The sequence below is a fragment of the Peromyscus eremicus genome, chromosome 6 (genome assembly GCF_949786415.1).
Source record: "Peromyscus eremicus chromosome 6, PerEre_H2_v1, whole genome shotgun sequence".
In the NCBI taxonomy this organism is placed as follows: Eukaryota; Metazoa; Chordata; class Mammalia; order Rodentia; family Cricetidae; genus Peromyscus; species Peromyscus eremicus.
The window spans coordinates 28,592,248-28,616,957 of record NC_081421.1 but is presented as its reverse complement, the minus strand read 5'-3'; the positions used below and the strand labels follow the sequence as shown (position 1 = coordinate 28,616,957).

At 37.0% G+C, this 24,710-nt stretch overlaps 1 protein-coding gene across 3 annotated transcripts in view; it reads right to left on the bottom strand.

Moving 5' to 3' along the window:
• Positions 1-2,101: 2,101 nt before the first annotated feature.
• Mecom (MDS1 and EVI1 complex locus) overlaps positions 2,102-24,710 on the bottom strand; it is a 59,527-nt gene continuing 36,918 nt past the window's right edge. For 2 of the 3 annotated variants that reach the window (XM_059265321.1, XM_059265322.1), the window contains exons 8-15: positions 24,343-24,369; positions 18,632-18,798; positions 17,665-17,742; positions 13,624-13,793; positions 11,604-11,748; positions 7,855-8,091; positions 6,870-7,053; positions 2,102-3,470 (exon numbers count right to left, since the gene is read on the bottom strand). In XM_059265321.1, the coding sequence (XP_059121304.1) occupies positions 3,336-3,470; positions 6,870-7,053; positions 7,855-8,091; positions 11,604-11,748; positions 13,624-13,793; positions 17,665-17,742; positions 18,632-18,798; positions 24,343-24,369 (1,143 nt within the window). In that variant the 3' untranslated portion in view covers positions 2,102-3,335. The remainder of the gene's footprint in view (positions 3,471-6,869; positions 7,054-7,854; positions 8,092-11,603; positions 11,749-13,623; positions 13,794-17,664; positions 17,743-18,631; positions 18,799-24,342; positions 24,370-24,710) is intronic. The other variant, XM_059265323.1, reaches the window with a different exon arrangement.

Genomic DNA, 24,710 nt, shown 5'->3' with positions numbered 1-24,710 from the left:
CAATTAAATACTAACCCATATCTCTTGGGGAAGTGCCGAATCTGCTTAAGTTTCCTTCTGCATCCCCCCCCCCCACTCCTCTCATTGACAAGCCCTTTAAGCCCATGGAGCATGAATAAGGACAATTCTTATCTGCTCTTGCTCACATGTTTGCTTTCTCTTGAGTTTGCTAAGCTTTTCTGAAAGTGCTTAAATCATTGCATGTTAATCAATTCAAAATGTAAGCTTGTGAGGAATCTTTCATTTTAGAAAAACCAAGGCCCGTCAAACCACCAGCTTAGAAGATGGAGAAAAGATGATCAGGACTTGTTAACAAAGCACCAAGGGTCTTTCAAAAACACTGTCAGTTCTGACTCGGAATAACCTGAATTTATTTTAAATAAATTTACTTATCTATTTTACATCCAGGCTGCAGTTTCCCCTCCCTCTTCTGCTCCCAGTCACACCCTTTACCCCCTCTGTTTTCAACCCCCCAGTCCTCCCCTGTCCATTTCTGTTTAAGAAAGGGCAGGTCTCCCATGAGTATCAACAAAACATGGCAGCCTTAATAAACTAAATGTTTTAAAACCCGGAAACAAGTACTTGGCAGATACCTTTCAAACTCTTTGCAGCCAAGATTCAGCCGCCTCAGTGTCTCCTGGGCACATTTGCAGGGAGGCAGTCTGCACTTTTGATGGGATACATTTTTTAAACTTTGGAATACTTCATTTCTTCTGCTCTGTATGAACTATGGGGTCTAAGACCCTGTGACCTCCATAGCCCACACTTTTCACCCAGCTATTGGCAGTGGAGTGAGTCAACCCTGAACTCCAGTTCCCTCATCTGCAAAGCAGGAAGGCAGCTGCCTGTCTTCCTGTTACGCAGATTAATTGAGCAATGGCTATATACATTTTCAGCACATTTGCATAAGTAAATGCAAGAATAACTAATTTTTTTTCTGAAATAAAATTGTAAGTAACAGCCATTTTAAAATAAAGTTAAGAATAAATATATTTCCTTAATTGTTCTTGAACTTTTGGGGAGTTTTCAAAAATTATATTTGAATACATTTCAGGAGCTTGACTTAGTACACTTAATAGTGACAATTATTTAATACATGCAGCAGTAAAAATAATGGTATATTGCAGATTTGAAAATTAAAGAATAGATTACTCTTGTCATAAAGTGCATATGTTAATTAATTTATCTATTTCTGAATGTACATTTATATCACAATGACATAGACCATTAATATATGCAGGAGACCTGGGTTTGGTTCCAAGCACCCACAACAGAAGGCTTACAACCAACTTATAACTCCAGTTCTAGGTTATCTGATGCCATCTTCTGGCCATCTAGGGCAGCAGACATGTACATGATGCATACATACAAGTACTTACACATATATGAAAAATAACATAATCTGAAAGGGAACATAGGGAAAAATGAATGCTGCTTCTGTACTTATGAAGTTTAACAGTAAGTATATTACTATAAGCAAAGTCAAGGGTAAAATATATAGCTCAGTGCTTTGGTGTTGCTTATGTGAGTATCAAGTCCCTGGAATTGATCACCAGGAACACACATACCAGCAGGAATAAAGAAACCAACACCAGGGAAGCTCCCTGTGACACACACTATGGTAGGCTGCTCTCTGTCCTGACTCCGATGTGGACTGCAGACCTGGAGTGATGCCAGGCTGGGAAGCGAGGACTATGGGTCTTGATTTCACACCATGAAGAAAGTTCACCACAAGCAACAGACCTCACTGCTGGCTAAGACCTATCGCTGTGTCATCTCAAAACCAGGCAAACATGCTTACATTCCACAAATCTGTGAGGGCATCAGGGTCTTCAACGCCATATCTTTAGATCATTTGGCTGCCAAAGGAAACTAAAATTGCATGAGAAAAGAAAACAGCGTACGGGGGGTCATTATTTTTCATCGTTTTTGGAAGTCTTTATTTTTTTAGTTGCTCCTCCCACAGTAACGCACTGAAAGGCATAACAGTTTATATTGTACAAAGCATTGGAAGAAAGTACCTTAACTTGCCAATTATTTCCAAATGAGATTACAAACAAAAAAGAAAAAAATCTGGTTTATCAATAAAGGACAAAATAAGTGAATAATGTCTGTTATTTACTTCTCTCTTTTTAACATAAGGTCAGGAACACTTCATTTTACAAATAGGATTAACATGAACATAACATCATCGCACAAGCTTGCAGACGACCAGCATAAAATATGGGGTACAGTTCTTAATCAGAAGAATCATGCTTTCATGAAAGAAATTATAATCATTTATACAATTGAATTGATTTCAGTATTACAAAAACTAAGTTGCATCTATTTGTATTTAGTTCATTAAAAAGGAAAACAAAACAACAACACAACAAAAAGGAAGGAATGTTAAGAAAAGCCAAACACTATTGGGCACTCCCACACACAGGTCATGTCACCTTGGTCCTTGAAATTCAGAAAAGGGTGTGCCTCAGACATCATAAAATAGTGGCTGACAGGAACAGTGCTCTTTTAAATCACAAACAATAGTTTGCCAACAAATAAATACATGATACACGCAACACACAAAAATTTAAACATTAAAAACAGTGACATGATTGTCTAAAATTAAGATGTTATTACAAAGATTTGGCAAACATTGTATTAGTGGTACAGAGGTACAGGTGATGAACAGGTTATATCACTGACTTGACCTCTCTGAGCATGAGCATCCATAGTTTACAATATACACATACCCTTTTTCCCTAGTTTTAAACAATGTACTTAAGAAGGCAAAAGATAAAGGGGGGACGTGACAAAAACTCCTGCTATTATTTCCTATAATCATTGTGCATTTCTTCTGACTACTTCCATCTTCAAAGGGTTAAATTACATAAAACTTTAAAAAGAAAAAAATTAATTCTGGTAATTAAAAGCAACTGTTCCCAATCCCATCAGGTGATTTCGTAAAAAGCAGAACTTGATTTCTATGGAGTGTTCATTTGTATCATCAATGCTGCCATCTCAACTGCCTCTCTCATCCACCAATGCCCTAGGACAGGAGAATGGAAGGTGCCTTCCCCAGTGAGGTTTTCGTTCATCTCCAATCATTTTAGATTAATTGATCCTCCAGAAGTCAGCAGCTGCCTTGCTGTGCAAAACAAAATATTGAGAATAAATAGCTTCCTTTTTTTCCCTCTCTTTTTCTTTAATCATTCAGTTTAAGGTCACCAGACTTTAAATGAGTGACCCTTTAGGTTGATAAGGCATTCTGCTCAGCAGTCTTGTGAATAGTTCTATGTGAAAGAGCCATGCTACTGTTGGACTTGGTCCCACGCTGGTCAACCTCGACAATGTCATACATGGCTCATGGACTGGATGGCACTGGATTCTGCTGCAGCTCTTGCCATGTTGTGCCACACGTTGGAGGAACTGTGGGAGGTGGGGTGAAGGGAATCCTTGTCGGACAGTGACAACATCATAGCATATGCCTGGAGTGAAAAGGAAAGATTCAGTCATTTAAACAAAAACAGCAAATCTAACTCGAAGACTATTAAGAAAACATGAGTATTAAGAAAACATGAGAGACTGGACAGAAGTACCCTTCATGAGTACGTTTGATAGAGGGACTGTGTTCTTTCTATCAAAGTGACATAAGTGCTCACCTTAGCCAGACTACAGAGGAGATGGTCTGACTCTTGAACCTTGTAACCCAGACTCCTGAAAGTGAATGAGAACCCCACGGTCCTTCAACTATACAAAACTAGAGTTTATTTCTGCCCAACTTTGAATCTAGTGTCCTTTCTCAAGTTCCCCTTTCTGTTTGAAATACCTACTGTAGACATCTAACACCCTTGAGAATGAGAGAGCTCAAGTAAATTCCACCAAGAAAAAAAAAAGTATAAAACCCAACAACATCCAAAGCAACCATTACTCATGAGTCCACTGGGTGGAAGGTGCACAGAGGTTCTCTGTCAGGAGCAACTCTTTCTTCCCTGTGATCATGCCAAGTTATAAATAACTGTTCAGAGATTCCCTCACCCACTGCCAAGGAAAATATTCAAATGAAGTATTTGGTCTTGACTTGTGAGTGAACTTTTCACTGTTGATTTGCTATTGTGGGTCTCATCCATTGCTAAACTTGCTTGTCAAAATGCTGTTGAAGTGGAATCATTAAAGTCCTGCCAAAGACATTCCAGTGTCTGTAAACAAAGACAAATGCCTCTGTTGTTCAGCAGAACTTCATCTTGGGGAGTCATGCTGAGACATGTGGCCAGCCTGTGGTTTCTTCTCTCACCATGGCATTTGCTTAGATTACAGGCTGATTTTGATTTGCTGGGTCATTGCTCTTGGTGCACACACTTGGCTTTTATATTTGTGTGTGTTTGTGTGTGTACATGCATGTACACATGCTTGCACATGGGAGCTACATATACATGTATGTGCATGTGTTTGTGTGGAAACCAAAGGTCAGCATTAGATATTGCTCATCAGGTACAGTGCACTTTGTGTTTTGAAATATTGTCTCTCCCTGGTCTGGAACTCACCAGTGAGTATCAGGGACCCTTCTGCCACCATATTTGGCTTTCTTTATATGAGTTCTGGGATTCAAGCTCATGTCCTTATGCTTGTATAGCAAGTGTTTTAGTTACTGAGCCACATTTGGTTTTTATGTATGAGAGTTGCCTTCTGGATTTGCACAAAAATCCCAGTGTCCATTCAATTAATATTCCTTAAGCATGACCTCTATACCAGGCACTGTGATAAGTACTGAAGAATTAAGGACAAATAACACAGAGTCCTGGTCCATTATAGTGACATTAGGGAGGTCACACTATCTCTAGAGTTTAAATTTTCATATACAAAGTAGGGACAACCATAAAATATAGTAGCGCTTGTCTACAACAGTTGTAGAGGAAACACAGTACTCAGCTTAGTATGCTTCATACAAACTGATACCTATTGGAAGATAGTTTTGTAGAATGTGGTTTCCCTCAAGAAAATTCCCATAGCAAAATAAAGTCACTATTTTACTGATCAATGATTTTGGATTCAATCATTATAAAAATTAAAGAGTTAATATACAAATGCTTAAGAATAGCACTATAAATTTCATATTATAAAAAAATATGACACAAAGCATGTGCTCTTCAGAAATCAAACGGCAACTGAAATACAGGGATCATTGCCCAGTTCCTCCACACCAAAGAGACAGCTGCTAAAGCACAGAATGAGGGAACTAATGACAAATTAATGAATAAGGTGCCTCATGATAAAGTCAGTCTGCACAAGTATTTGATAGAATACCCATGTACACACATAAGTATGCATATTGAAGTAAAAGAAAGAAAGCTTAGAAGCTGGGTGGTGGTGGTGCATGCCTTTAAACCCAGCACTCGGGAGGCAGAGCTAGGCGGATATCTTCGAGTTAGAGGCCAGACTGGGCTACCTGGGCTACAGAGTGAGTTCCAGGAAGGCACAAAGCTATGCAGAGAAACCCTGTCTCGAAAAACCAAAAAAAAAAAAAAAAGAAAGAAAGAAAGACAGGAAGGAAGGAAGCTTAGATCTGCTATGGATCTCTGACAGCTGGGCAACAATAGATATATATATTTTTTGAAGCAACCACTTCTTATGGATGACTCCAAGTGGCTCTGGACAGCTTAATTTTAACATTAGAAACTGAGAAGTCCTGTTTAGCCTCATTAAGTCAGAGAAAAACAACAAGATAGCTTCTCTGACCTTCTCTTACAATGAGGAAATGGTGTCTGTCAATAACCTACATGCTTCTGCCAAGATGGCATAGGCTGTAGAAGCCCACTGTATAGAGGCTGTCTATATCCAATTCAGAAAGAATATTCATTTTTCTATTTCCATACATCATATCATAGACTTTTTATTGAATTACAGGATTGCAAACAATTTACATTATCCTGCTGACATAATGTCCCTAATCAGCAATCATCACATCCTAGTTGAGATTTTACTATATCACTATTAAGACCAGCTCAGTGCATCTCAGAGAACAGAAAATCATAATGAAATGGATATGCTAATATGGTCCCATTGTTTTGATATGTCTTGCCACCTCCGAAATGTTCTAAGTGAACTAAACAACTCAACCAATGGGACAAAAATATAAGTTGTCTTTTTAAAAATGGTCTGAATGAACATTCAGTTGAGTGTAGAAGTCATAAAAAAATTACTGGCTCCCTTTATCTTTTAATAAAAACCTGAAGCTCTTTTAACTTGTGTTTGTGAATCCTTTTTTGGAATAATTTTCTGTTGCCATGTGCTGATAGGTTATGAATCGGGAGACAATTCATTCACTCAGTAAATACTGACAGGCTTTATTTTCAGTCTGTCACTACGTTGGTGCAGATCTTTGGTAGCTCATTTTATTTCTGGCCTTTACTTTAGCTCTAAGCTCTGGACTTAATTATCTGATGGATAATGAATGAGTCGTACACCAGAATTCACTAGATATAGTAAAGAAAAATAAATAAATAATTTTAGAACAGAAGTATGTTAACAGAAGTTATAGATATAAAAATGATCAGAAAATAACCTGAGCTAACAAGAGAAATAAGCTGTGTGTGTTCTCTAAACATAAGGGAAAGAACTAAAGGTAAACTCAAGGAACTGCAAGGCATGGTCAGGTTTGCCGTGGAAGTTTCGGTGGTGCAGAATGCAGTTTTACATGTTAATGGCTGTGTTAGTTAACTTTATCATTGATCACCTACAGAGTCAAACCAGGAATATCATTAATAAAACAACCAAATCTGCTTGGATTCTAGAATACTACAGAGTGACAATATCTGCTTCTGTTCATCAAAGAATTGTACGCTTGCATGCACAGTGTTCCGTGATGTGGACTGCAGCAGGGTCAGTACCTGGGATTTGGACTTTCTGTGTAACGGCTGTTTAAGCTCCTCTGGCACATGAGAAGGACTAAAGGAAGACAGCTCAGCGTCAGTGTATTGATTCTCTTCCATTTCCCTCATTTTGAGGCTATCTGTGAAGTGCCTTATGTGATCTAGAGCAGAAAGGCCAGATTTATAGTCTTCCTCTTTATACCTAAAATGAACCAATGGAAAAGCACAGAAATTGGGTTTTCTTTTGCAGTTTCTTGTCTCATCAAGTTATTTTCATTTTTATCTTAATAGCTGTCAAACTTCATAATGTATTGTGTAAAACAGCATGCAAAAATTGCTATTTTAAAAAATATTTACAAATACCATATCTTAATATATTTCTTTAATATTTAATGACTGAAGTCAAGCATATATTTGAAGTAAAATCATTGACATATTAAGCCAACAATATGTGGGAACAGAAGTCAGACATTTGAAAACTTCTTTCAATGTAAAGTCAGTTAGAAAAATATTCAGTCAGTATACCTTATCATCACAAAAATATATTACCTTCACCTTAACTATCGGTTAATTTTTTTCCAATTAAAAATCTATCATCTATGAAATTTATGTTAAACATCTGAGTTACAATTATAGTAGATTATTGAATGGATTCAATCATGATGAAATGTCTATTTTCCTTTGGGCTTCATAAGTAGAATCTAAAAATTAAGTACTTGTGTAATCTTTGTTCATCCTTCCTGCTTTGGGGCCACCAGAGTACCACAAACACTAATGTATTTACATGCTTGTGTTCCTTACCACCTCATTTTTCTCTCTGTCAAATTGATGCACTGTGTGTGCCTTTTGCAGGTCAAATTGAATGTAAATGATTTGGTACTCACAAATTCCTCGCACTCTAACACATTCTTCCAGTAGCCAAGCAGAGCAGGAAGAATTTGCACCACAGTCCACCACACTTAGTACTGCTGTTGCTTGGCTTGCAAAGTTGCGAAGCACTCACCTCACCGGGGATGTCTTACAACTCATTTCCAGGGCACCAGATTCCTCATAGTCATCCTCGGGGATTTCTTCATCTAAATTAGTTGTCACCAGCTCCTTTCTGGATTTTCCAGGAATATCGTTGTCTTCGTCCTCCTCATCCAACAACACCTCATCTTCTACTTCTTCATCATCCAGTAAATCAGAATTCTGGCTGGTTACCAAAGCCTTGTCCTCCTTAAAGTGACTGCCATTCATCCTTTCAAAAGCACAAAGAGAAAAAAGGATCAATTATTGGTTTGATTTTTAGACATGCAGTTAGTTTTCTTATCATCTCCCTAACAATAGTTCAAATATTCAGCACTTACAAAAGAAATTTGTATTGTGTGTGCCTCATTGCTATCTTGGGAAAATAATGTGATTTCACAGAGGTGCAAACAAAGACAAAAATAACTGGATGATTATTCAGGCTACAAATGCAGCCTCTGGCAGAACAGGAAAAGCAACCCCAGTCTCTGATTTCTTATCATTCCTGATAAATGATATGGTGTGTGCTCTATAAAAGCACATGAATGTTTTCTCTGCATAATGTACATAATTACCATTTAAGTACCCACCACTTAAAGTAATTGATTTCTGGAAAATATATCCTGAGTAATGCAGACAATAGCTTACACGCTTACACACACACACACACACACACACACACACACACACACACACACACACTGAATCTGGAAAACCAAAGACAATGTGAACAAAGCTGCCAAGGAACAATTGATATTTACTGTTCCTAAGTGACAATTGCAATATTCTCTATTTGGATACAATACTCAAGCTTGGACGTTATTGAGAGCCCACTTATTTTGACTCTTTCTAAATGATCCTAAATTGTCTAACAGCAAAAGAGTTCTTTGTTTTCCAAGAAAACACAGAGACGGTAAATCAACTAGGAATTTAAGTAAACTAACATCTTTTAAAACTGACTTAGCAAGCACAGCTAATAATGCAAAACAATCATTTTTTTCGACTTAAATGTCCTTTGTAATATTTCTGTTTACATTTGAAAGAATTGCAATAGATGATTCAAGTGTAACTTACTATACAAATTCTGCTTAGGGAATTTGAAGGTATGCATGAAGCTGAGTGAGATTTTCAAAATGACCATCAACATAAGGGAAACTTGGATATAAGTTTTGTTTTAAGACTAAAATAGAACTAAACTATAACATAACTATAAAAGAGGGAGTTGCCTTTGAAAGATACATAGTCAGAGAGGTTGATCAGGCTCAGAAAGTATGCAGATATCAGCTATTATAGGCATCCATGCATCCTAATCCCTAAGTCATCGATAATCTTTTGTCTTACCATGCTCCTTTATCTAGTTATTATATTAGAAACTCACAGAATCTTCAGTTACTGTTGCAGGCAAGTATACTTCCACATGAAGTGAAATGATTTTTCAGTCCATGGAAGATCAGAAAGCATACATAGCAATTCCCACATAAAAATATGTATAACTTAATGTTTAGATTTCTGAGAATTAAAGCAATACATACATGAACCAACCTTGGAGATGATGGAAGCAAAGTACAAATGCATTTGACCAGAAAAAATAACATCATTATTGAACATTTTATACAACCTCTTAACCTCTTTACCAAAAAGAATGATGAAAACATATTTTTCACAGACATAAACTATTAGTTTTCAGATACACTGCCAACTTGCTAGCTTGAATGGATGAAAATTGTTATTATTTTAAAAAATGAAAAAAATGAAAGTCAAAGAACAAAAGAGTCCATGGATGAAAACCAAAAGCAACAAAAGCCAACATGATTAAGAAAACGTATTTGTTAATTAGTCTTTCAAATGTGGCAATTTATAGGGATAAATTATTCATCAAAAGTAGCCTGATAGGTGCAGAGAGAGGAAAAGTCAAATGACTCAACTTCTACTTCTGTGTTTAGACATGTTGAAGCCAGATGTTGCAGCTGTGCAGCCTCAAAGTCGCCAGTTCAGAGCAATCAAGTTTGAATACACTTTTCGGAACCAATGGTGATTTTAGCCTTTCTTATTTGTATTACACAATCAGACTTCAAAATGTATATAATGTCTATTAGTCTATTATTAGCTCTGTTTTGTACTGCCGAGCAATGGACTCATCTTCCTCTCTCTCTCTCTCTCTCTCTCTCTCTCTCTCTCTCTCTCTCTCTCTCTCTCTCTCTCTCTCACACACACACACACACACACACACACACACACACACACACACACACAAACACACACAAAGAGGCAAGTGGAAGGAATGATACATCCAACCAGGAGATGCTGTAGTTCGTATGACTTCTTAGAGGCTGAAAAGGGTTGTTCTTTCTCCTTTCTCTAACTATGTTACACAAAATAAAGAACGAGAGCAGTTGTGTGTTCTACTGTTTGGTTAGAACATTTATTATCTGAAGTGTACTTCCTCGAAGAACTATCTAAAATGACTAGTCTTGGCTTTTACCAACATAAGAAACGAAGGACAGTGACACAATAAATTAATGTAGTCTTCATCAATTAAGTTTACATGATATTTTAAAATATTCTCATATTCTCCAGGATGGCTATGGTCAGAGAAGGGTAGTTCTTCAATACCAAATATTTAGTTATAACTTAGTGGTAAGAAAATTTAACTACAAGGAAAATTTTGTCAAAATACTATTTCATTAACTTCATGTACAAAGTCAAGCACAGATGAATGAGTGATTATCAGCAGCATTCACTTCTCTGTTGATGTGCTTGACACTGGTGATGATACTAACTCAAGAGCAGCTATGTCCACTAAAGCCAACATCCCTGACTGTTTGAAAGTATAAGATGAACAATTGGCTCTTAATTGGAAAGTTCTCAAATAGCTTCTGTGCAAATATATTGAACTAATCAATGTGCAATTCATATACAAATTGATACTGATACAAAAAGAGAGAGATAGACAAGGTAGAGAGCCAGAAGGAATTGTGCCACGAATTATCTGTTAATACTATACTGTATATAGTAATAGCCAACAATGATCAGTGATTCAGTTGAATCTTTATGGTGAGTTTCCTGCTGGCTTTTGAAATTTTGATAAAATATTTTATTTAGATGTCAAGATAAGCAGAACTGCCTGCTAGTGGAATGGGCTGCAAAACAAATAGGCCAGGTTTCAACTCATCAATTATTTACATGGCTTCTGGCAAGTCATTAACCTTTGATGTCCCCATTTTTGTTGCAGTCACTTTCGTGAGGTCATGTGAAAATTAAATTAACTAATACGGAGCTGAAGAGATGGCTAAGCACTTGCTGCCCAAGCAAGAAGACAGGGTCCCCAAAACCTACATGACTGCTGAGTGGACATGGTGGACCACCTATAATTCCATCCTCAGAAGACAGAGACAAAGGATACTGGGAGCAAGCTAGCAAAACTAGCAATATCCATGAACTCTAGGTTTGACTGAGAGACCTTGCCTCAAACAATAAGGTGGACAAATGATTGGGGAAGGTGCTTAACTTCAACCTCAGGCTTCCACAGCTTATACACACATGTGCATGGGTACCAATGCACCTTTAAAAGTACTCACATGCACACCACATACACACGATGAAGAAAAATAATAATTATTAACTATTACACATAAAATGTTACATAACTATCTGCTGTACATGCAAATAAACACCAGCCACCAGCATCAGCATTAACTAGTCCTGGGCACATGAGATCAGAAGAGTGTGCAAGAGTTGCTTTACCTCTCATCCATGTTCCGAGGAGACTGGCTACCATGGTTGCTATTCCCAATGAAATTCCGGATCTCTGTGAAGTAAGCATCCTCTTTGTCATCCAGGATTGCACCTGTGCTTTCTAGTTCTGAATGAGGTGATGATGTTGCTGTACCTGGGTGGGAGAGAAAGCCTTTATGAGAAGATCACTGTTCATCTGGCAACTTACTTAGAACTTCATTCCTTTTGAACCAGAGGAGTACTATGTCTCAAAACTTGCCCTTTTCAATGGGAGTACAAGCAACTCCAACTTAGGGTACATATTCATGAGAGTCTCTTGAGAGCATTCTGGTACACCAAGACCTAACAAAGTTGTCATTTCTCTCAACCAGCTTGTTCTCATCTCTCTGGAGCATGGGAGTGTTTTTATTCAAATAAGAAGAGAGGTTAGGAAATTATAAAAATCTTATATACAGATTCTGCCATAACACACTGAACTCCTGGTTGTAATCAGTACATGCCTGTTGTTGCTGTATTAATGTATGTGACGAAGTGAAGGATGAAACCGCACCTAGCATTTTATACTTTGATTTCTTATAAGGAGTTACGAGTAGACTCAGAAACAACCCAGAGGCTGGTATAATATGAAGAGGCCAATAATGAATCTGACTTTTACAGGATTGTCCTCAGCTTCCTTGCAAAATTAAAGTCAGAATGCCTGTGTCACAGAACTGCTGTATTGGTTTACATAAATTCACACCATTGGAAATACATAATATATCTCCATATCTTATGCAAACACAGACTTTATGCTGCTTATGTATTCCCATGATGTATCTGTAATTTTATTATTATTATTATTTATTATTATTATTATTATTCATTACAATTCTTATAATAAAAACCAGGGGTTAGCACTTTGCCTCACATTAAAGAAATTATCTGGTTAAAAACCAAACATTCAACTTTGACAAGTATTTTTTTCCAATATTAGGGATCAAACTAAGAACCCAGCACACGCCAAGTACCCATTCTACCACTGAGCCATATGCCTGAACTAGTCACATTTCCTAACTTTCTATTATCTCTTAAACAATATTGAATACATAATATAGAATATTTGGCACGTATAATATTTTTCTATGGTGTCCTCATTGGACTAGTCTAAAATCCAACACTTAAAAACAAGGATTGAATCTTTGGGTTTGAGGAAGAGGAATAGTATACATTGTTACCATTCAAGATCATGCACAATGTTGCTTACAATCTAAAAGGATGAATAATCAATCTATTCAAGAAAAATGATTTGGCTGTCAAATGTTTCTTTTTCCTTCTCTGAAGCCCTCTTTCTTGAACTCAGTACATATCCACCATCCTCCTAATTGCACAGGTTGTCTCTGTCCATAGACACCAGCAGACAACTGCCAGCTCCTGGCTGGTTGTCTAACTGTCAAAAGCAAAGGAAAGGACTAGAATCTCTTCTGTTAAGTACATGTTGACAGGTTTGCCATCACAGAAGGCTAGGGACTCACGTGGGGTTGCCAGTTACTTAATTTTAGAGGACAATTTGGAACAAAACCAGAAGATCTGTGCATTCTTTGCATGTTGCTCTGGTCATATTCATTTCTGATCCCTAGTCTTATATAAAAGTTACCCCAGAGACCACAATTTCTAGGTTAATACTCAGGGATTTTGCCACACTTAGAATACATATCCTGTGAATAGACGGAAAGAGAATTCTTTGCAATTTAGGAAATTCTGACTCATATCTGTGCAGTCTGGGTCATGGCTGTCTTTGCTTGAGATTGCTTGTTGAGATAAATCCAGCTGGATGGAAATATAACCTAAACAAGACCATGGACTCTCACATTCTCATTCATCAGTGATTGCCTCATTCACATGGGTCAAAAACTCAAGGGAAATGTGGTATGAATGTCAAGAGTGCTATCAGATCTTAGTGTTGAAATGGGATGGAAGACGAAAGAGCATAATTATATTCCACAATGCAAAATGTAAGTCATCTTTTCCCCATAACACCACGGGGACCCACCAGACATGTTTCCATTCTCGTGTTTCTTCAGGTGTCTGTCAAGATTGGTTTGTTGACCAAAACATCTGTCACATAAGTGACACTTGAATGGTTTCTCCTTGTTGTGGATGTTGCGGACATGTCGCTGCAGGTTGGAGGAAATGCTGAATGATCTATCACAGTATTTGCATCTGGGAAGTAAACACAGACACAGCATCGCAAACGCATTAGAAGATATTTCACAAGGCTTGTGGACATGAAAGCTAAAACAACACTTCACATATGAAAATACTATTCGTGTAGGAATACTGCAATTCCAGTAGACACGTTTTGTTTTGTTTCATTGGGGTTGTTTCATTGCTCTTTAGTTTATTTGGATACTGAGTTTCTATGTTTTAAATAAATCTCACTAAACTAAGTAATTACAAAGTAATAGCATTGCCTCATGTTGTGTTTAACACAACACAATTAAAGACTTACTAAGTGAATATTAAAAGTATAACCAATTTCTTAGCACATTTACCTCTCCTGATGGTAACTATAAAGAAAATTCCATTGTTTTTCCAAAGTGGCCCAAAATACCCCATATTTTTTTAAACTGAAGCAATGTGAAAATTGTGTTTGGTGCCAAAGACAGTTTTTCTTAACCTTCAGTGATTAGGAATCCCAGAGCCTCCCTTAATATTTGAGCTGTTACAAAAGCAAGTGATGGTATCACTAAGTCCTCCTGGATGAAAGCAAAGGTCTTCACTAATCACCTGCTCTCAACTTCTTCCAATTTTCCATTTTGATGTCTATTAAAAAGTCAGCCACAACTCTGAACAAGGTCGGTTTCCTTGGAAATGGTTCATTGTGGGTTAGTCAACTGTTTCTGCATTCAATATGATTAAAAATCTTAAGTTGTTTTAAAATTTTCCTTTGTCCATAAAATGAAAATATAAAAGATGGAGACCCTGGCTACCCCAGGTCTTTCCTGTGAGAATGGAAGTGGTTTTGTAATTGATGGGGTTACTTCACAGCACTTGAAGGGAGATTCTGTCATGCATTTGTGAGGGGTGTGTGTGTGTGTGTGTGTGTGTGTGTGTGTTACATTAAAGAAAAATTTGACTTTTCTGAATGGCTTCTAAGTAAAAGTATTCAATTTCAAGGTCAGAAAATCCTTTAGTTGTACTTCCCTGTGTGATGGGTCCTTCCCCTGTGTCTCATGCAGACTTTAGCTCAAGTACTCCACATTAGAAGTCACCTAACTCATCACACCCCAAGTATTCAGCCCTTCCTGCTTCCCTCTTGATGTCAAAAGTCCAATCAGGTCAGTGAGAAAAAAAATCTGATGAACTAGTTACTTTGGTATGGTATCAATAAGTCAGCTCAAGAGTCCGTGGGGTGGGGGAAACAACTTCTGCTTCAGGACGTTCTCTAACATTCCCGGCTTATAATAGTAATAAAAATGGAGTGAGCATCCACTATGATGGGAGTTGTTCAATTTTGTTGACATCATATGAAAATACTTATGGATATGGAATAGTGGTCTTTCCTGCAATACTTTCATCTCAAAGGCACAGTGCAGTGAGAATCTGGTGTGTTTAGCACAACCATGCTGTACCAAGTAAAGCAAGCCTAGGAGCCGTACAGAGAAAATGCACACTCTAATCCAAAGTCTGAAATACTCTGCTCACGACACAGTCTACACGGATCACAATGGAGAAAGAGAATTGCACATGTCCCACCTTTCTGTCTGTGTGAAAAGGTCTTTTCCAAATATACTCAGCATCATCCTCTCTGATCTGAATAAAGTTGACCAATAGGAATGTGTCTACCCATGATCAGCTTGCATTTCTATTCTATTCTCTGCTAACATCTTGAATAGAAAGGCAAATACTCTAAGTTTTAAAGTAAATTTATTCTATTCCAATATATTAGTTGGTATTTAAATGACAGCTCAAATTAAGCTTTTGTTCCAAGAATTCTCAAGATGCATACATAACCTAATTGTGAGCCTTCATGACAACATAAGATACATGAGCTGAAAACAAAAGCTTTGTAATCTGATATGAGATAAAAGGTCCAAAATGAAAAGTCCAGCCTGGGTACCAAACTTCATAGAAAGCAGTTAGCATCTAAAGACCTGATTTCTTATTTTTCTCCATTTGTAAAATAGAAAACCTGGACAAATCATTCAAGATTTCCAGCTATGCAAATACTAGGTTGTGTATTTTTAAACACATTTATAACAACAGCAATATGGAAGAAGCAGAATAAAACTATTTCATTCAGTGCAGAATTAAAGGACCATGATGTCCTAGCTGCTGTGGGATGTTCTGTATGTTAAGTGTGTTGCTCTGATTAGTTAATAAATAAAACACTGATTGGCCAGTAGCCAGGCAGGAAGTATAGGTGGGATAAGGAGAGAGGAGAATTCTGGAAAGTAAAAGGCTGAATCAGAGAGACGCTGCCAGCCGCCCCTGTAAAAAGCGAGATGTAAGGTACCGGTAAGCCACCAGCCACGTGGCAACTTATAGACTAATAGATATAGGTTAATTTAAGATATAAGAACTAGATAACAAGAAGCCAGCTGCGGCCATACAGTTTGTAAGCAATATAAGTCTCTGTGTTTACTTGGTTGGGTCTGAGTGGCTGTGGGACTGGTGGGTGAGAGATTTGTCCTGACCATGGGCCAGGCAGGATTGGAGAAAACTCCAGCTACACCTAGCTGCAGATTGGGACAACATTCAGCCATAACAAACTGTGAATATAGAAACCTTTCCATTCAAGCAAAATTCCTGGGTGATGGAATATTCTCTAAAGGGGAGTTTCCCTAAAGTTCTCCATTGTTCTATCTCTTAAAGATCTGCTGTGTAAAGTTCATCCTGTCACATACCATGTGAAGTGACATTTATTAATAGAAACCAAGGAACTTAAGAAAAAAGCTAATTTTCTGAGTTTCTCCTAAAACTTCTATTAGTTTTGAGTGAGCATATAGTCTTCCCATTTTTTCTTTTTAAGATTTACAATTTTTCATTATATATAGCATGGGAGGGTAGATATGTGCATCTGAGTTAAAATGGCTATGTAGTCCAGATTACCCCTGAAATGAAATTACAGGCATTGTGAGCTGTCTTATAGCAAGCTTGCTGAGCCATATCCACTTAGTTCATTATCATGTTTACAAACAGTAACTTTGAAACAAGGTAATTCATTTATTGTAATGAAAATAATAGTGTTCAAGCCAAAATAATTATAGTGTACACTCCAAAATAATTATAGTATATACTTCAAAGGAGAAACAAACTATAATGCTACTTAAGAGAAATTCTATTCATTCTTGGAGAAATTCTAACTTGGATTCTGATACTGAGGGCAAATATCACACTTTAAATAATGAGTTGCATTTTAAAGTAGCCATGTTACTAATTGCATTGTGTTGTAAGCAAAGAAATAGAAGTCACATATGGTGACTTCAGTAGAAGTCACATATGGTCTGTGTATCATTTGGTTAATTTTAGCATTTGATAGACTAAGAAGCTTTTGATAGAATTGGCCCTTTTCCTAGAATACTCTATCTGTTGAATCTCTAAGTCTATACTTTTTTTCTACTACTTCTAAGGTTTAAGATGTTTGTTTCTTAAGCCTCCTGTTGGGATCTGTGGATGATGATTTAATCATACTACGGAAGCAGATATATTTGTATGGTTACCTCCTAGCAACAACTGTGAGGCTTGGATGAGAGGAACTTCAGTGTTACGATTTTGGTCAATTAAAGTGATACTGGTTATTGAGAAGAGAGAACGAAAGTAAAAAACATTTTTAAGGTTGCTAACATCTTCTAAACATATATACACGACTAAAAATTACACTAGATCTCTTAGATTAAAAACTAAGAAATCTCATTTGATGAAGAAAAGACATTCCTAATTTTGGCTCTAGCAGATACACATTTCTACTTGGACTCAAAATTTAGTTTACATTCAAATATGCACCAAACTAGTTCTTATTACACTGTGACATAATAAACATTGACTATGACAATACATTTCAAGATATTTAGAGAAACCATTGTCAAACCTGTAAGGTTGTTCTCCTGTGTGGGTTCTCAAGTGCCGTGTTAGGTTCGCAGACCTTGGAAAAATCTTGCCACAGTATCTTTGAGGAAAAGATATTTACAAGAGAGTCAGCAGAGTTGCCTCTTTCACCACAGCAGACAGCAGTCATATGCATTTTCTTGACTTAATTAATCCTGCATGCAACTCACGTCTCTATCATTTATGATTTGTAGCAAAGCCGTTCTAAAGTTATAAATAACTCTACAAATAAAGGCTGCATTAGGAGGCCTGTTGAATTTGCTCACTCATAAATAAGTAGTTTATGAAAATAGGCATTAGCCCGGTGACCCCCATAAACCTGCTTTATACCCACAAAACTGGAGCAGACAAGAGGACAAAAAAAATGAAAAGAATTTGTAATTCTGGGTTGGTGGATAGATATTTCAACTGGAAAGAAAGGAACAGTATGTCCAAAGAGTAGAGAAATTGATGTGCTTGAAACAGATAGCAGAAATATTTAAAAATAATTGAGAAATCATCAAGTATAATTTATTAGGAAACACAATAGACACATCAAAGGAGCTTGCTCTTTCCTTGATGAGTACTAAGACATTTATAACCAGTGTCCCCACTTAGAGACCTTATTTGTCCTTTGGAATAGCTTTATTCAGAATTAGGGCCATGACAATTAACAAATATATGATCGAAGGCAGCGGTGGTCTATATTTCAATGAAAATAATTAACTGTGAAAGAAAATGCATAACTATCCAAGTGAGACAAGCAGGTGATGTCGGGTCTGTGTTAAAATTCATTTTTAATGATAATTCTTTAAACCACTATTTTTATATATCACTAAATAAGAGCACTTTAAAGTACCTGGAATCGATCATGGCTTCTATTATCAAGAATAATTTGTAAAACAAATGACAGGCTGTTTTGAAACAAAGGGGCAATTTGGGGTGAGTCAGCTGTGATCAGCTCCACACACCTGCAGGTGTAGCGCTCTTTTCCTTTCCGCAGCAGGTTCTCGGGCAGGGTGTTGGGAGGCGCTCTAAAGCTGAACATAGAGGGCACAGACTGAAGGAGCTCACTGGCCTCAGGCTTCAGGGCACTGAAGCTCTCTAGCTTTTCCGCCATGTTCTCAATAGCTGACATCTGAAAGGCACAAACACAATGAGGGGTTTGATATCTTTGCTTCTGCAACGATCTCTTGCTAACCAAGAACATAATCTCCAGGAAGACTTCAAATCTTCTACATGCAATAGGTTCTGAAGGAGACTATAGGGCTTCAGTGCTAAACAATGAGAAACTGACGGATATCAGAAACAAAGCTAGCTGGACTGCTTCCACAGGACCCAGGTTAGGCCACATCATAGTGATATGATTGAGCTGTGCAATACCGCAAAGAGATAATAAAACCGAATAGATTTTATCTAATTGACAGCACTGTACTAAGAATATCAAAGAGCAACTGAAAATTTTAGGGAACAGTGCTATCCACCATGCCAGAGTAATTAAGAGTAGAAGAGCCATAGTGTCACATGAGAAGAATGGACAGCAAGAAAGAACATCAAGTCTTCAAAGGGCACAGTTTAAGCAAAAATGTATGTAATCCAGAGAGAAATGGTTCAATGTGTAAGAATTGCCTAAGATAATGTTAGATTAATATCAGGATAATCCAAAATTTTAAGTGGGATTATATACAAGGAATTTTGATGGAAAGTTCATTTGTTCCAAGAAGATTTAGCTTAAAAGAGTTTATGATATGTTAAGATAATTTCACACAGAATAGATATTATCATACACGGGAAAGGGTCTCTCCCATTCTTCCAGACACACTCCCTTACCTGCCTCAAACAATCTCACAGATTTTGCTTATCATCTACCCACTGGCATACCTTCAGGATTCACTTTTAGAGAATGGTGTTTTCTTTTCTACTTAGTTTGATTTTTATTGTTTATGGTTACAGAGAGTCTCCTTTTCCTTCAACTTTCCCAAAATGTTGTTTCCTGGGTGCTCATGTTTTACTTGGAAACTCTAACTACAAGAATTTAAACAGACAGCTAACTCTTGGGTCATCTTGTTAAAATAATTCATTTGGTTCTCAGAGTGCTATATGGCCATGGAAATAGCAATTAAAAGTACTTCAATAGCTGGGCAGTAGTGGCACACGCCTTTAATCCCAGCACTTGGGAGGCAGAGCCAGGCAGATCTCTGTGAGTTCAAGGTCAGCCTGGTCTGCAGAGCGAGATCCAGGGCAAACACCAAAGCTACACAGAGAAACCCTGTCTCAGAAAAACCAAAAAAAGTACTTCATATGCGTCCCACATATGTCTCAATGAGGTGCAGTGGTAGACACAGGATCTAGAGAGCAAATGCAGATTCAAGCATCTGGCTAATCAAAAGCCTAATTTTTTTTTCTGATGAGACACTGAGACAGAGACAGATATATATTTTCCAAGATCAAGTTAAAAGGTAAAACTAAAACATCTAGCTCAAAAGGAAAAGTAACAATGTGTGCACTTTCTGGATGCATAGCTAGACAGAATACCATGAATGCCATAACCTAAAGCCAAATCTCAAACATTATTTTCTTTTCACAAATGATATATTGTATGTTTGATTCTTCAAATGACTATTCATGTTCTAAGTTAGCTCTCTCTCTCTCTCTTTCTTCTTTATTCTGGAACCTGCCCTTTCATTTCATGCCTGGACTCCTAACGCTAGCTACAAATTGCAATGTACAGGGTACCACTGCCAATTTGCCAAATGTCTTTCATCAAACACAGCACATAAAAAAAAAAACCTCAGAAGAAAGTCAAGATACATTTACTTGTCAGGCGACAAATGTGAACACACTGGGAGGCAGTAAGGGCTCTAAGCTCAAGGGTTTGATTCATAATCACTCAGCTGCTAAAACATTCTCCACAGATGCAAGTGGACAGCACATTTGTCACTATGAAGGATTCTGACACATACTGATCACAGGGCACAGATATGGAAGGATGACGCTGCTCAGAGAGGTTGGAGGAAAGTTCGCCCCTGACGAACGCAGTCATTACCCTGTTCCAGCCAGTGTTAGCATGTTGACTTTATTTATTAAAAATCAATTCAGGAATAGTTTATGATACTATTTTATCTCCATTTATTCCTTCTAATTGTTCCTTGCAGAAAACCATTTTGATAATCTATCTACCATAGAATAAATTACTAACTGAAAAATAACCTCTGGTTTACAATCTGATTAGTGATAACAAGCAAGGTAAGGGTCGCAATGTTCTCATGCATTTAGAGGGTAGAGAAGTAGGTGAATGGCTGGTGGTTATAAATATTTTATTTATGTACAATTAATATTTGGGTAACGTCTCATTATCAAGTAACTTTAAATAAGCTGAGTGTTCGTCTTGCTCACACTCCAATTCCTTCAGCAATGCATCTTGAAGAAACACATTTCCTCTTTTATAGAAAGCAGCCTACTCATGACTGTTATTAGTCTGAGCTTTTATGTCTAGCACACAAAAACTACAAGTCCTTTGAGTTATTCGGGAGCAATTGGCTGTTGAGAAATGTGTCTTGCTTTAGGAGCTGCTATTCGCTAGATCCTTTTAAAGGAAGGTCAGTGTGCTTACTCCAACTTCAATGGTTTCAATGTGGGAAAGGCATCAAGAAATGAGAAAACATACAGTGGACTCAATAGCCATCTGATGACAAAACAGTGAGAAAAGAATAGCCAATACCCGTGTGGCTTCTCTTAAAAGCTGCACACAGCTTTGACTTCTGCTGTCAAATAAAAAGAGGATAAAATTGGGACAGAGAAGGGGAAAGAAAGTCTATGGAAGCTGAGCATTAAACACACATGTAAACATATGTATAGACATGCACACACATGCTCACACATACTCATACATATATATATTCTCTCTCTCTGTCTCTGTCTTTCTGTCTCTGTCTCTCTCTGTCTCTGTCTATCTCTCTGTCTCTCTGAATCTCTCTTTGTCTCTCTCTGTCTCTCTGTCTCTCTCTCTCTGTCTCTCTGTCTCTCTCTGTCTCTGTCTCTCTCTGTCTCTCTCTCTCTGTCTCTCTCTCTGTCTCCTTGGCTGGATATCCCTGAGGAGACATAAACGCTTTCACTGCATCCTTTCTTTCCTCTTCCTAGGATTTGCTCTTACACTACTCTTTCATTCTTAATTAGAATGACTAAGGGTCCCTGTTTGAACAGACAGAAGCAATTTAGACACCATCCAGTTCATAGTTTAGCAATTCTGTGACCAATGCTGATCCAGCCCATACCTTAGATTGATATTGGGTTATTTAATATATAGGCCAAAGTCTCAGATTTCTCCTTCTGTCTGGTCTGACTTATGTGATGTCCCTCCAGAAGAAACATATCTTTTATAGAGATAAAACATTTTGATATTCATTTTAAAACCTGACTAGTATTTTTAAAAGTTGAGAAGAAATAGGATTAATATACTAGAATATTTGTATTATTTAATTAGAAAAAAAACAATAAAATTGCAAAGCAATAAATAAAAATATAGGGAAACTACAGGAAAGAAAATACCCACTGTATATTTTAGCAATATAATGCCACATGACCCATTAATATCTTAGACTAATCTAAGATCTTCAAATGACAGATTTTTTTTCCAATGGAGCAGTAATTTTTATTTGCACATATATAATAGCTGTTGATAGTATCTAGAGCCAGATGTCTGGAAAAGGAAGTTATTTCTCTCCCTTCCAGTCCCCAAGAGGCTATTAACTTTATACTGACGTAGACTATTCAGATGCAATTCCCTAGGCCCTCACCCAAGATGTAGCTATACCTCCAGTCAAATAGTTAATATTTAAAAATAAAAAAACATTTCTTCAGGCAAGATATCACCAACATGGATCTAAGCGCTTAGCTTAATGTTTATTATTGGAGTGCCAATCATTGAGGACCTGAAAAAGTTTCTCATCAAGACTATTAAAGTGACAATCTGACTATGTGAAATGCTCTGACCGTCCAAGCACACCATAAATTATGAGGACAAATGATTCCCAATTAGATTACACATGACTTTATCATAACATAACTAACTATTCATAAACAACAGGATGGGAAAGTTTGCGGAGTCAGTAGATTTCTATATTTGTTCGCCTGATAATCTTGAGAAACCTCAAAACCGTGGTCATTTGAGGGAGAAGTAAATACTCATATTTTATGTTTATCTCACTTCATGGAGCAAGTTTAACAACCATGATTACAAAATCACTGAGTTTATTTACCATCAAGAATTATAAGCCGGTGTCTTCAGTATCTATCACAAGTACCTATTTCATAACTGCAGTGTAAGTCACAGCCTTGAAGACCGACTGGATGGAAAGCAGCATTTCCAGATACTACTCTGGTAAAAAGGGGGCCTCGCTTGGACTTTGAATCAGCTTTGCCAGTGAGTGCAATGATCAGTCATAAGTATAGGGATCAACATCATAAGCTTCAAGCAGTTAACAATGTGGCAATGTCAAAGTCACATTGTACCTTAGGAAAGATAAGGAAACTGAGACATGAAGCTCAGAACAGACCTATATTGGAGAAGACAGAGGAGGAATCCTGAAAATGCAGGACAGAATATTCTGAGAATATTCTTAAGAATATTCACCAGTTGTATAACTTAGCATAATTAGAGTAGTGGCTTACACATTCTCTCACTGACTTTCTTTTCCTCTATCACACTTTCTGTTCACTGTCAATAAACATCTGTATGCTTTTTAAATACATGTACTTAATTATTAAATGTGCAATAACAGTGAGAAAATTTCCCAATTCATGATGTATTCTACAACAGAGAAAATGGAGGAACTCCTAGTAAAGAATAATTAACATCAGATAAAGGAAATAAGTGCTACCATATTCTATTTAATTAAGTTTACTTGGAAACAAGTGTGACTTTAGGACACCTTAACTTTCCCAAGATTGTCGGTGTCCTTATGAAACAGGTCACTTTGATAGGTAATGTAAACACATGAAGATTTAAAGGAAAAGTTGAGATATATGTTACTCCTATCCATCAAGTTCTATTTGGAGATGTAATATAAAATGAGGATTCTTCCCTCCATGTATATCTTTCTTTATAAAAAAATAAATAAACATATTCCTAGCATCATGAGCTAAAATTAGATTTACTTATATATTGTAACAAAAGTTACAGAAATGAGACCTAATTCTGAAAAGTCCTTTCAGTCCTTAGGTACAAAAGCTTAAAGCTTTCTGTCTGTCTCCAAAATGTAGGGGACATTTCTGTCTTGACACAGAGGAATGTGAATCCCAGTGTCAGCCCTGAATATCAGTTCAAGTTTTACCTTACATAGGGCGTTATCAAAAAAATCTGTAATATGTTGTCCCCAAATAATAATAGTTTCTACTTAATGATTCATTTCAAAGATTCCCATATAAAGTATATAAGAACACTCTTATCAAAGTATACTTATGTGGAATTAGTGTGTTTTAGCAAATAAAATCATTCCATGAGTAATTTTTAGCTTATTAAATGCCCTGTTATATTGAGAGTATTCTGCTGTTGAATGAGCAGGGAACTTGTGTGCTCCAGGCTTATCCTCCAAAGCTCCAGATTCTCATCTGCTCAGCATTCAGATTAATCTCTTTCTTTTCAATGCTACATTACTTTAGTCAAAAAATGTAAGGAACTTACCCACGTTCTCTGGTCAGGTAGTGGGAACTGGTAGCAAAATTGAAACAGAAACAGAAAATTACTTCTGTGTTGGATCTTTACTACAATCTATCCTTTGAGAAATGAACATTTATACTAATCTGGTAATGTTTACTTATGTAATTCTATCTGAGTAAAAGTTCTAGAAATGAAAATTAAATCTATGTATAACACTGTTGAGTTTCCTCTATTTCCTAAAATTAGTAATAGAAATCAAGCTTGATTAGAAACCAGAATGAACATTACTCTAAGAAAGCCACCTACTGTGTGCCACAGAATCCATAATAAGACAGAATATCCTCCTTTTCTTCTTATTCATTGCAAGACTATGGCCCCAAGTTCTGCTTTCA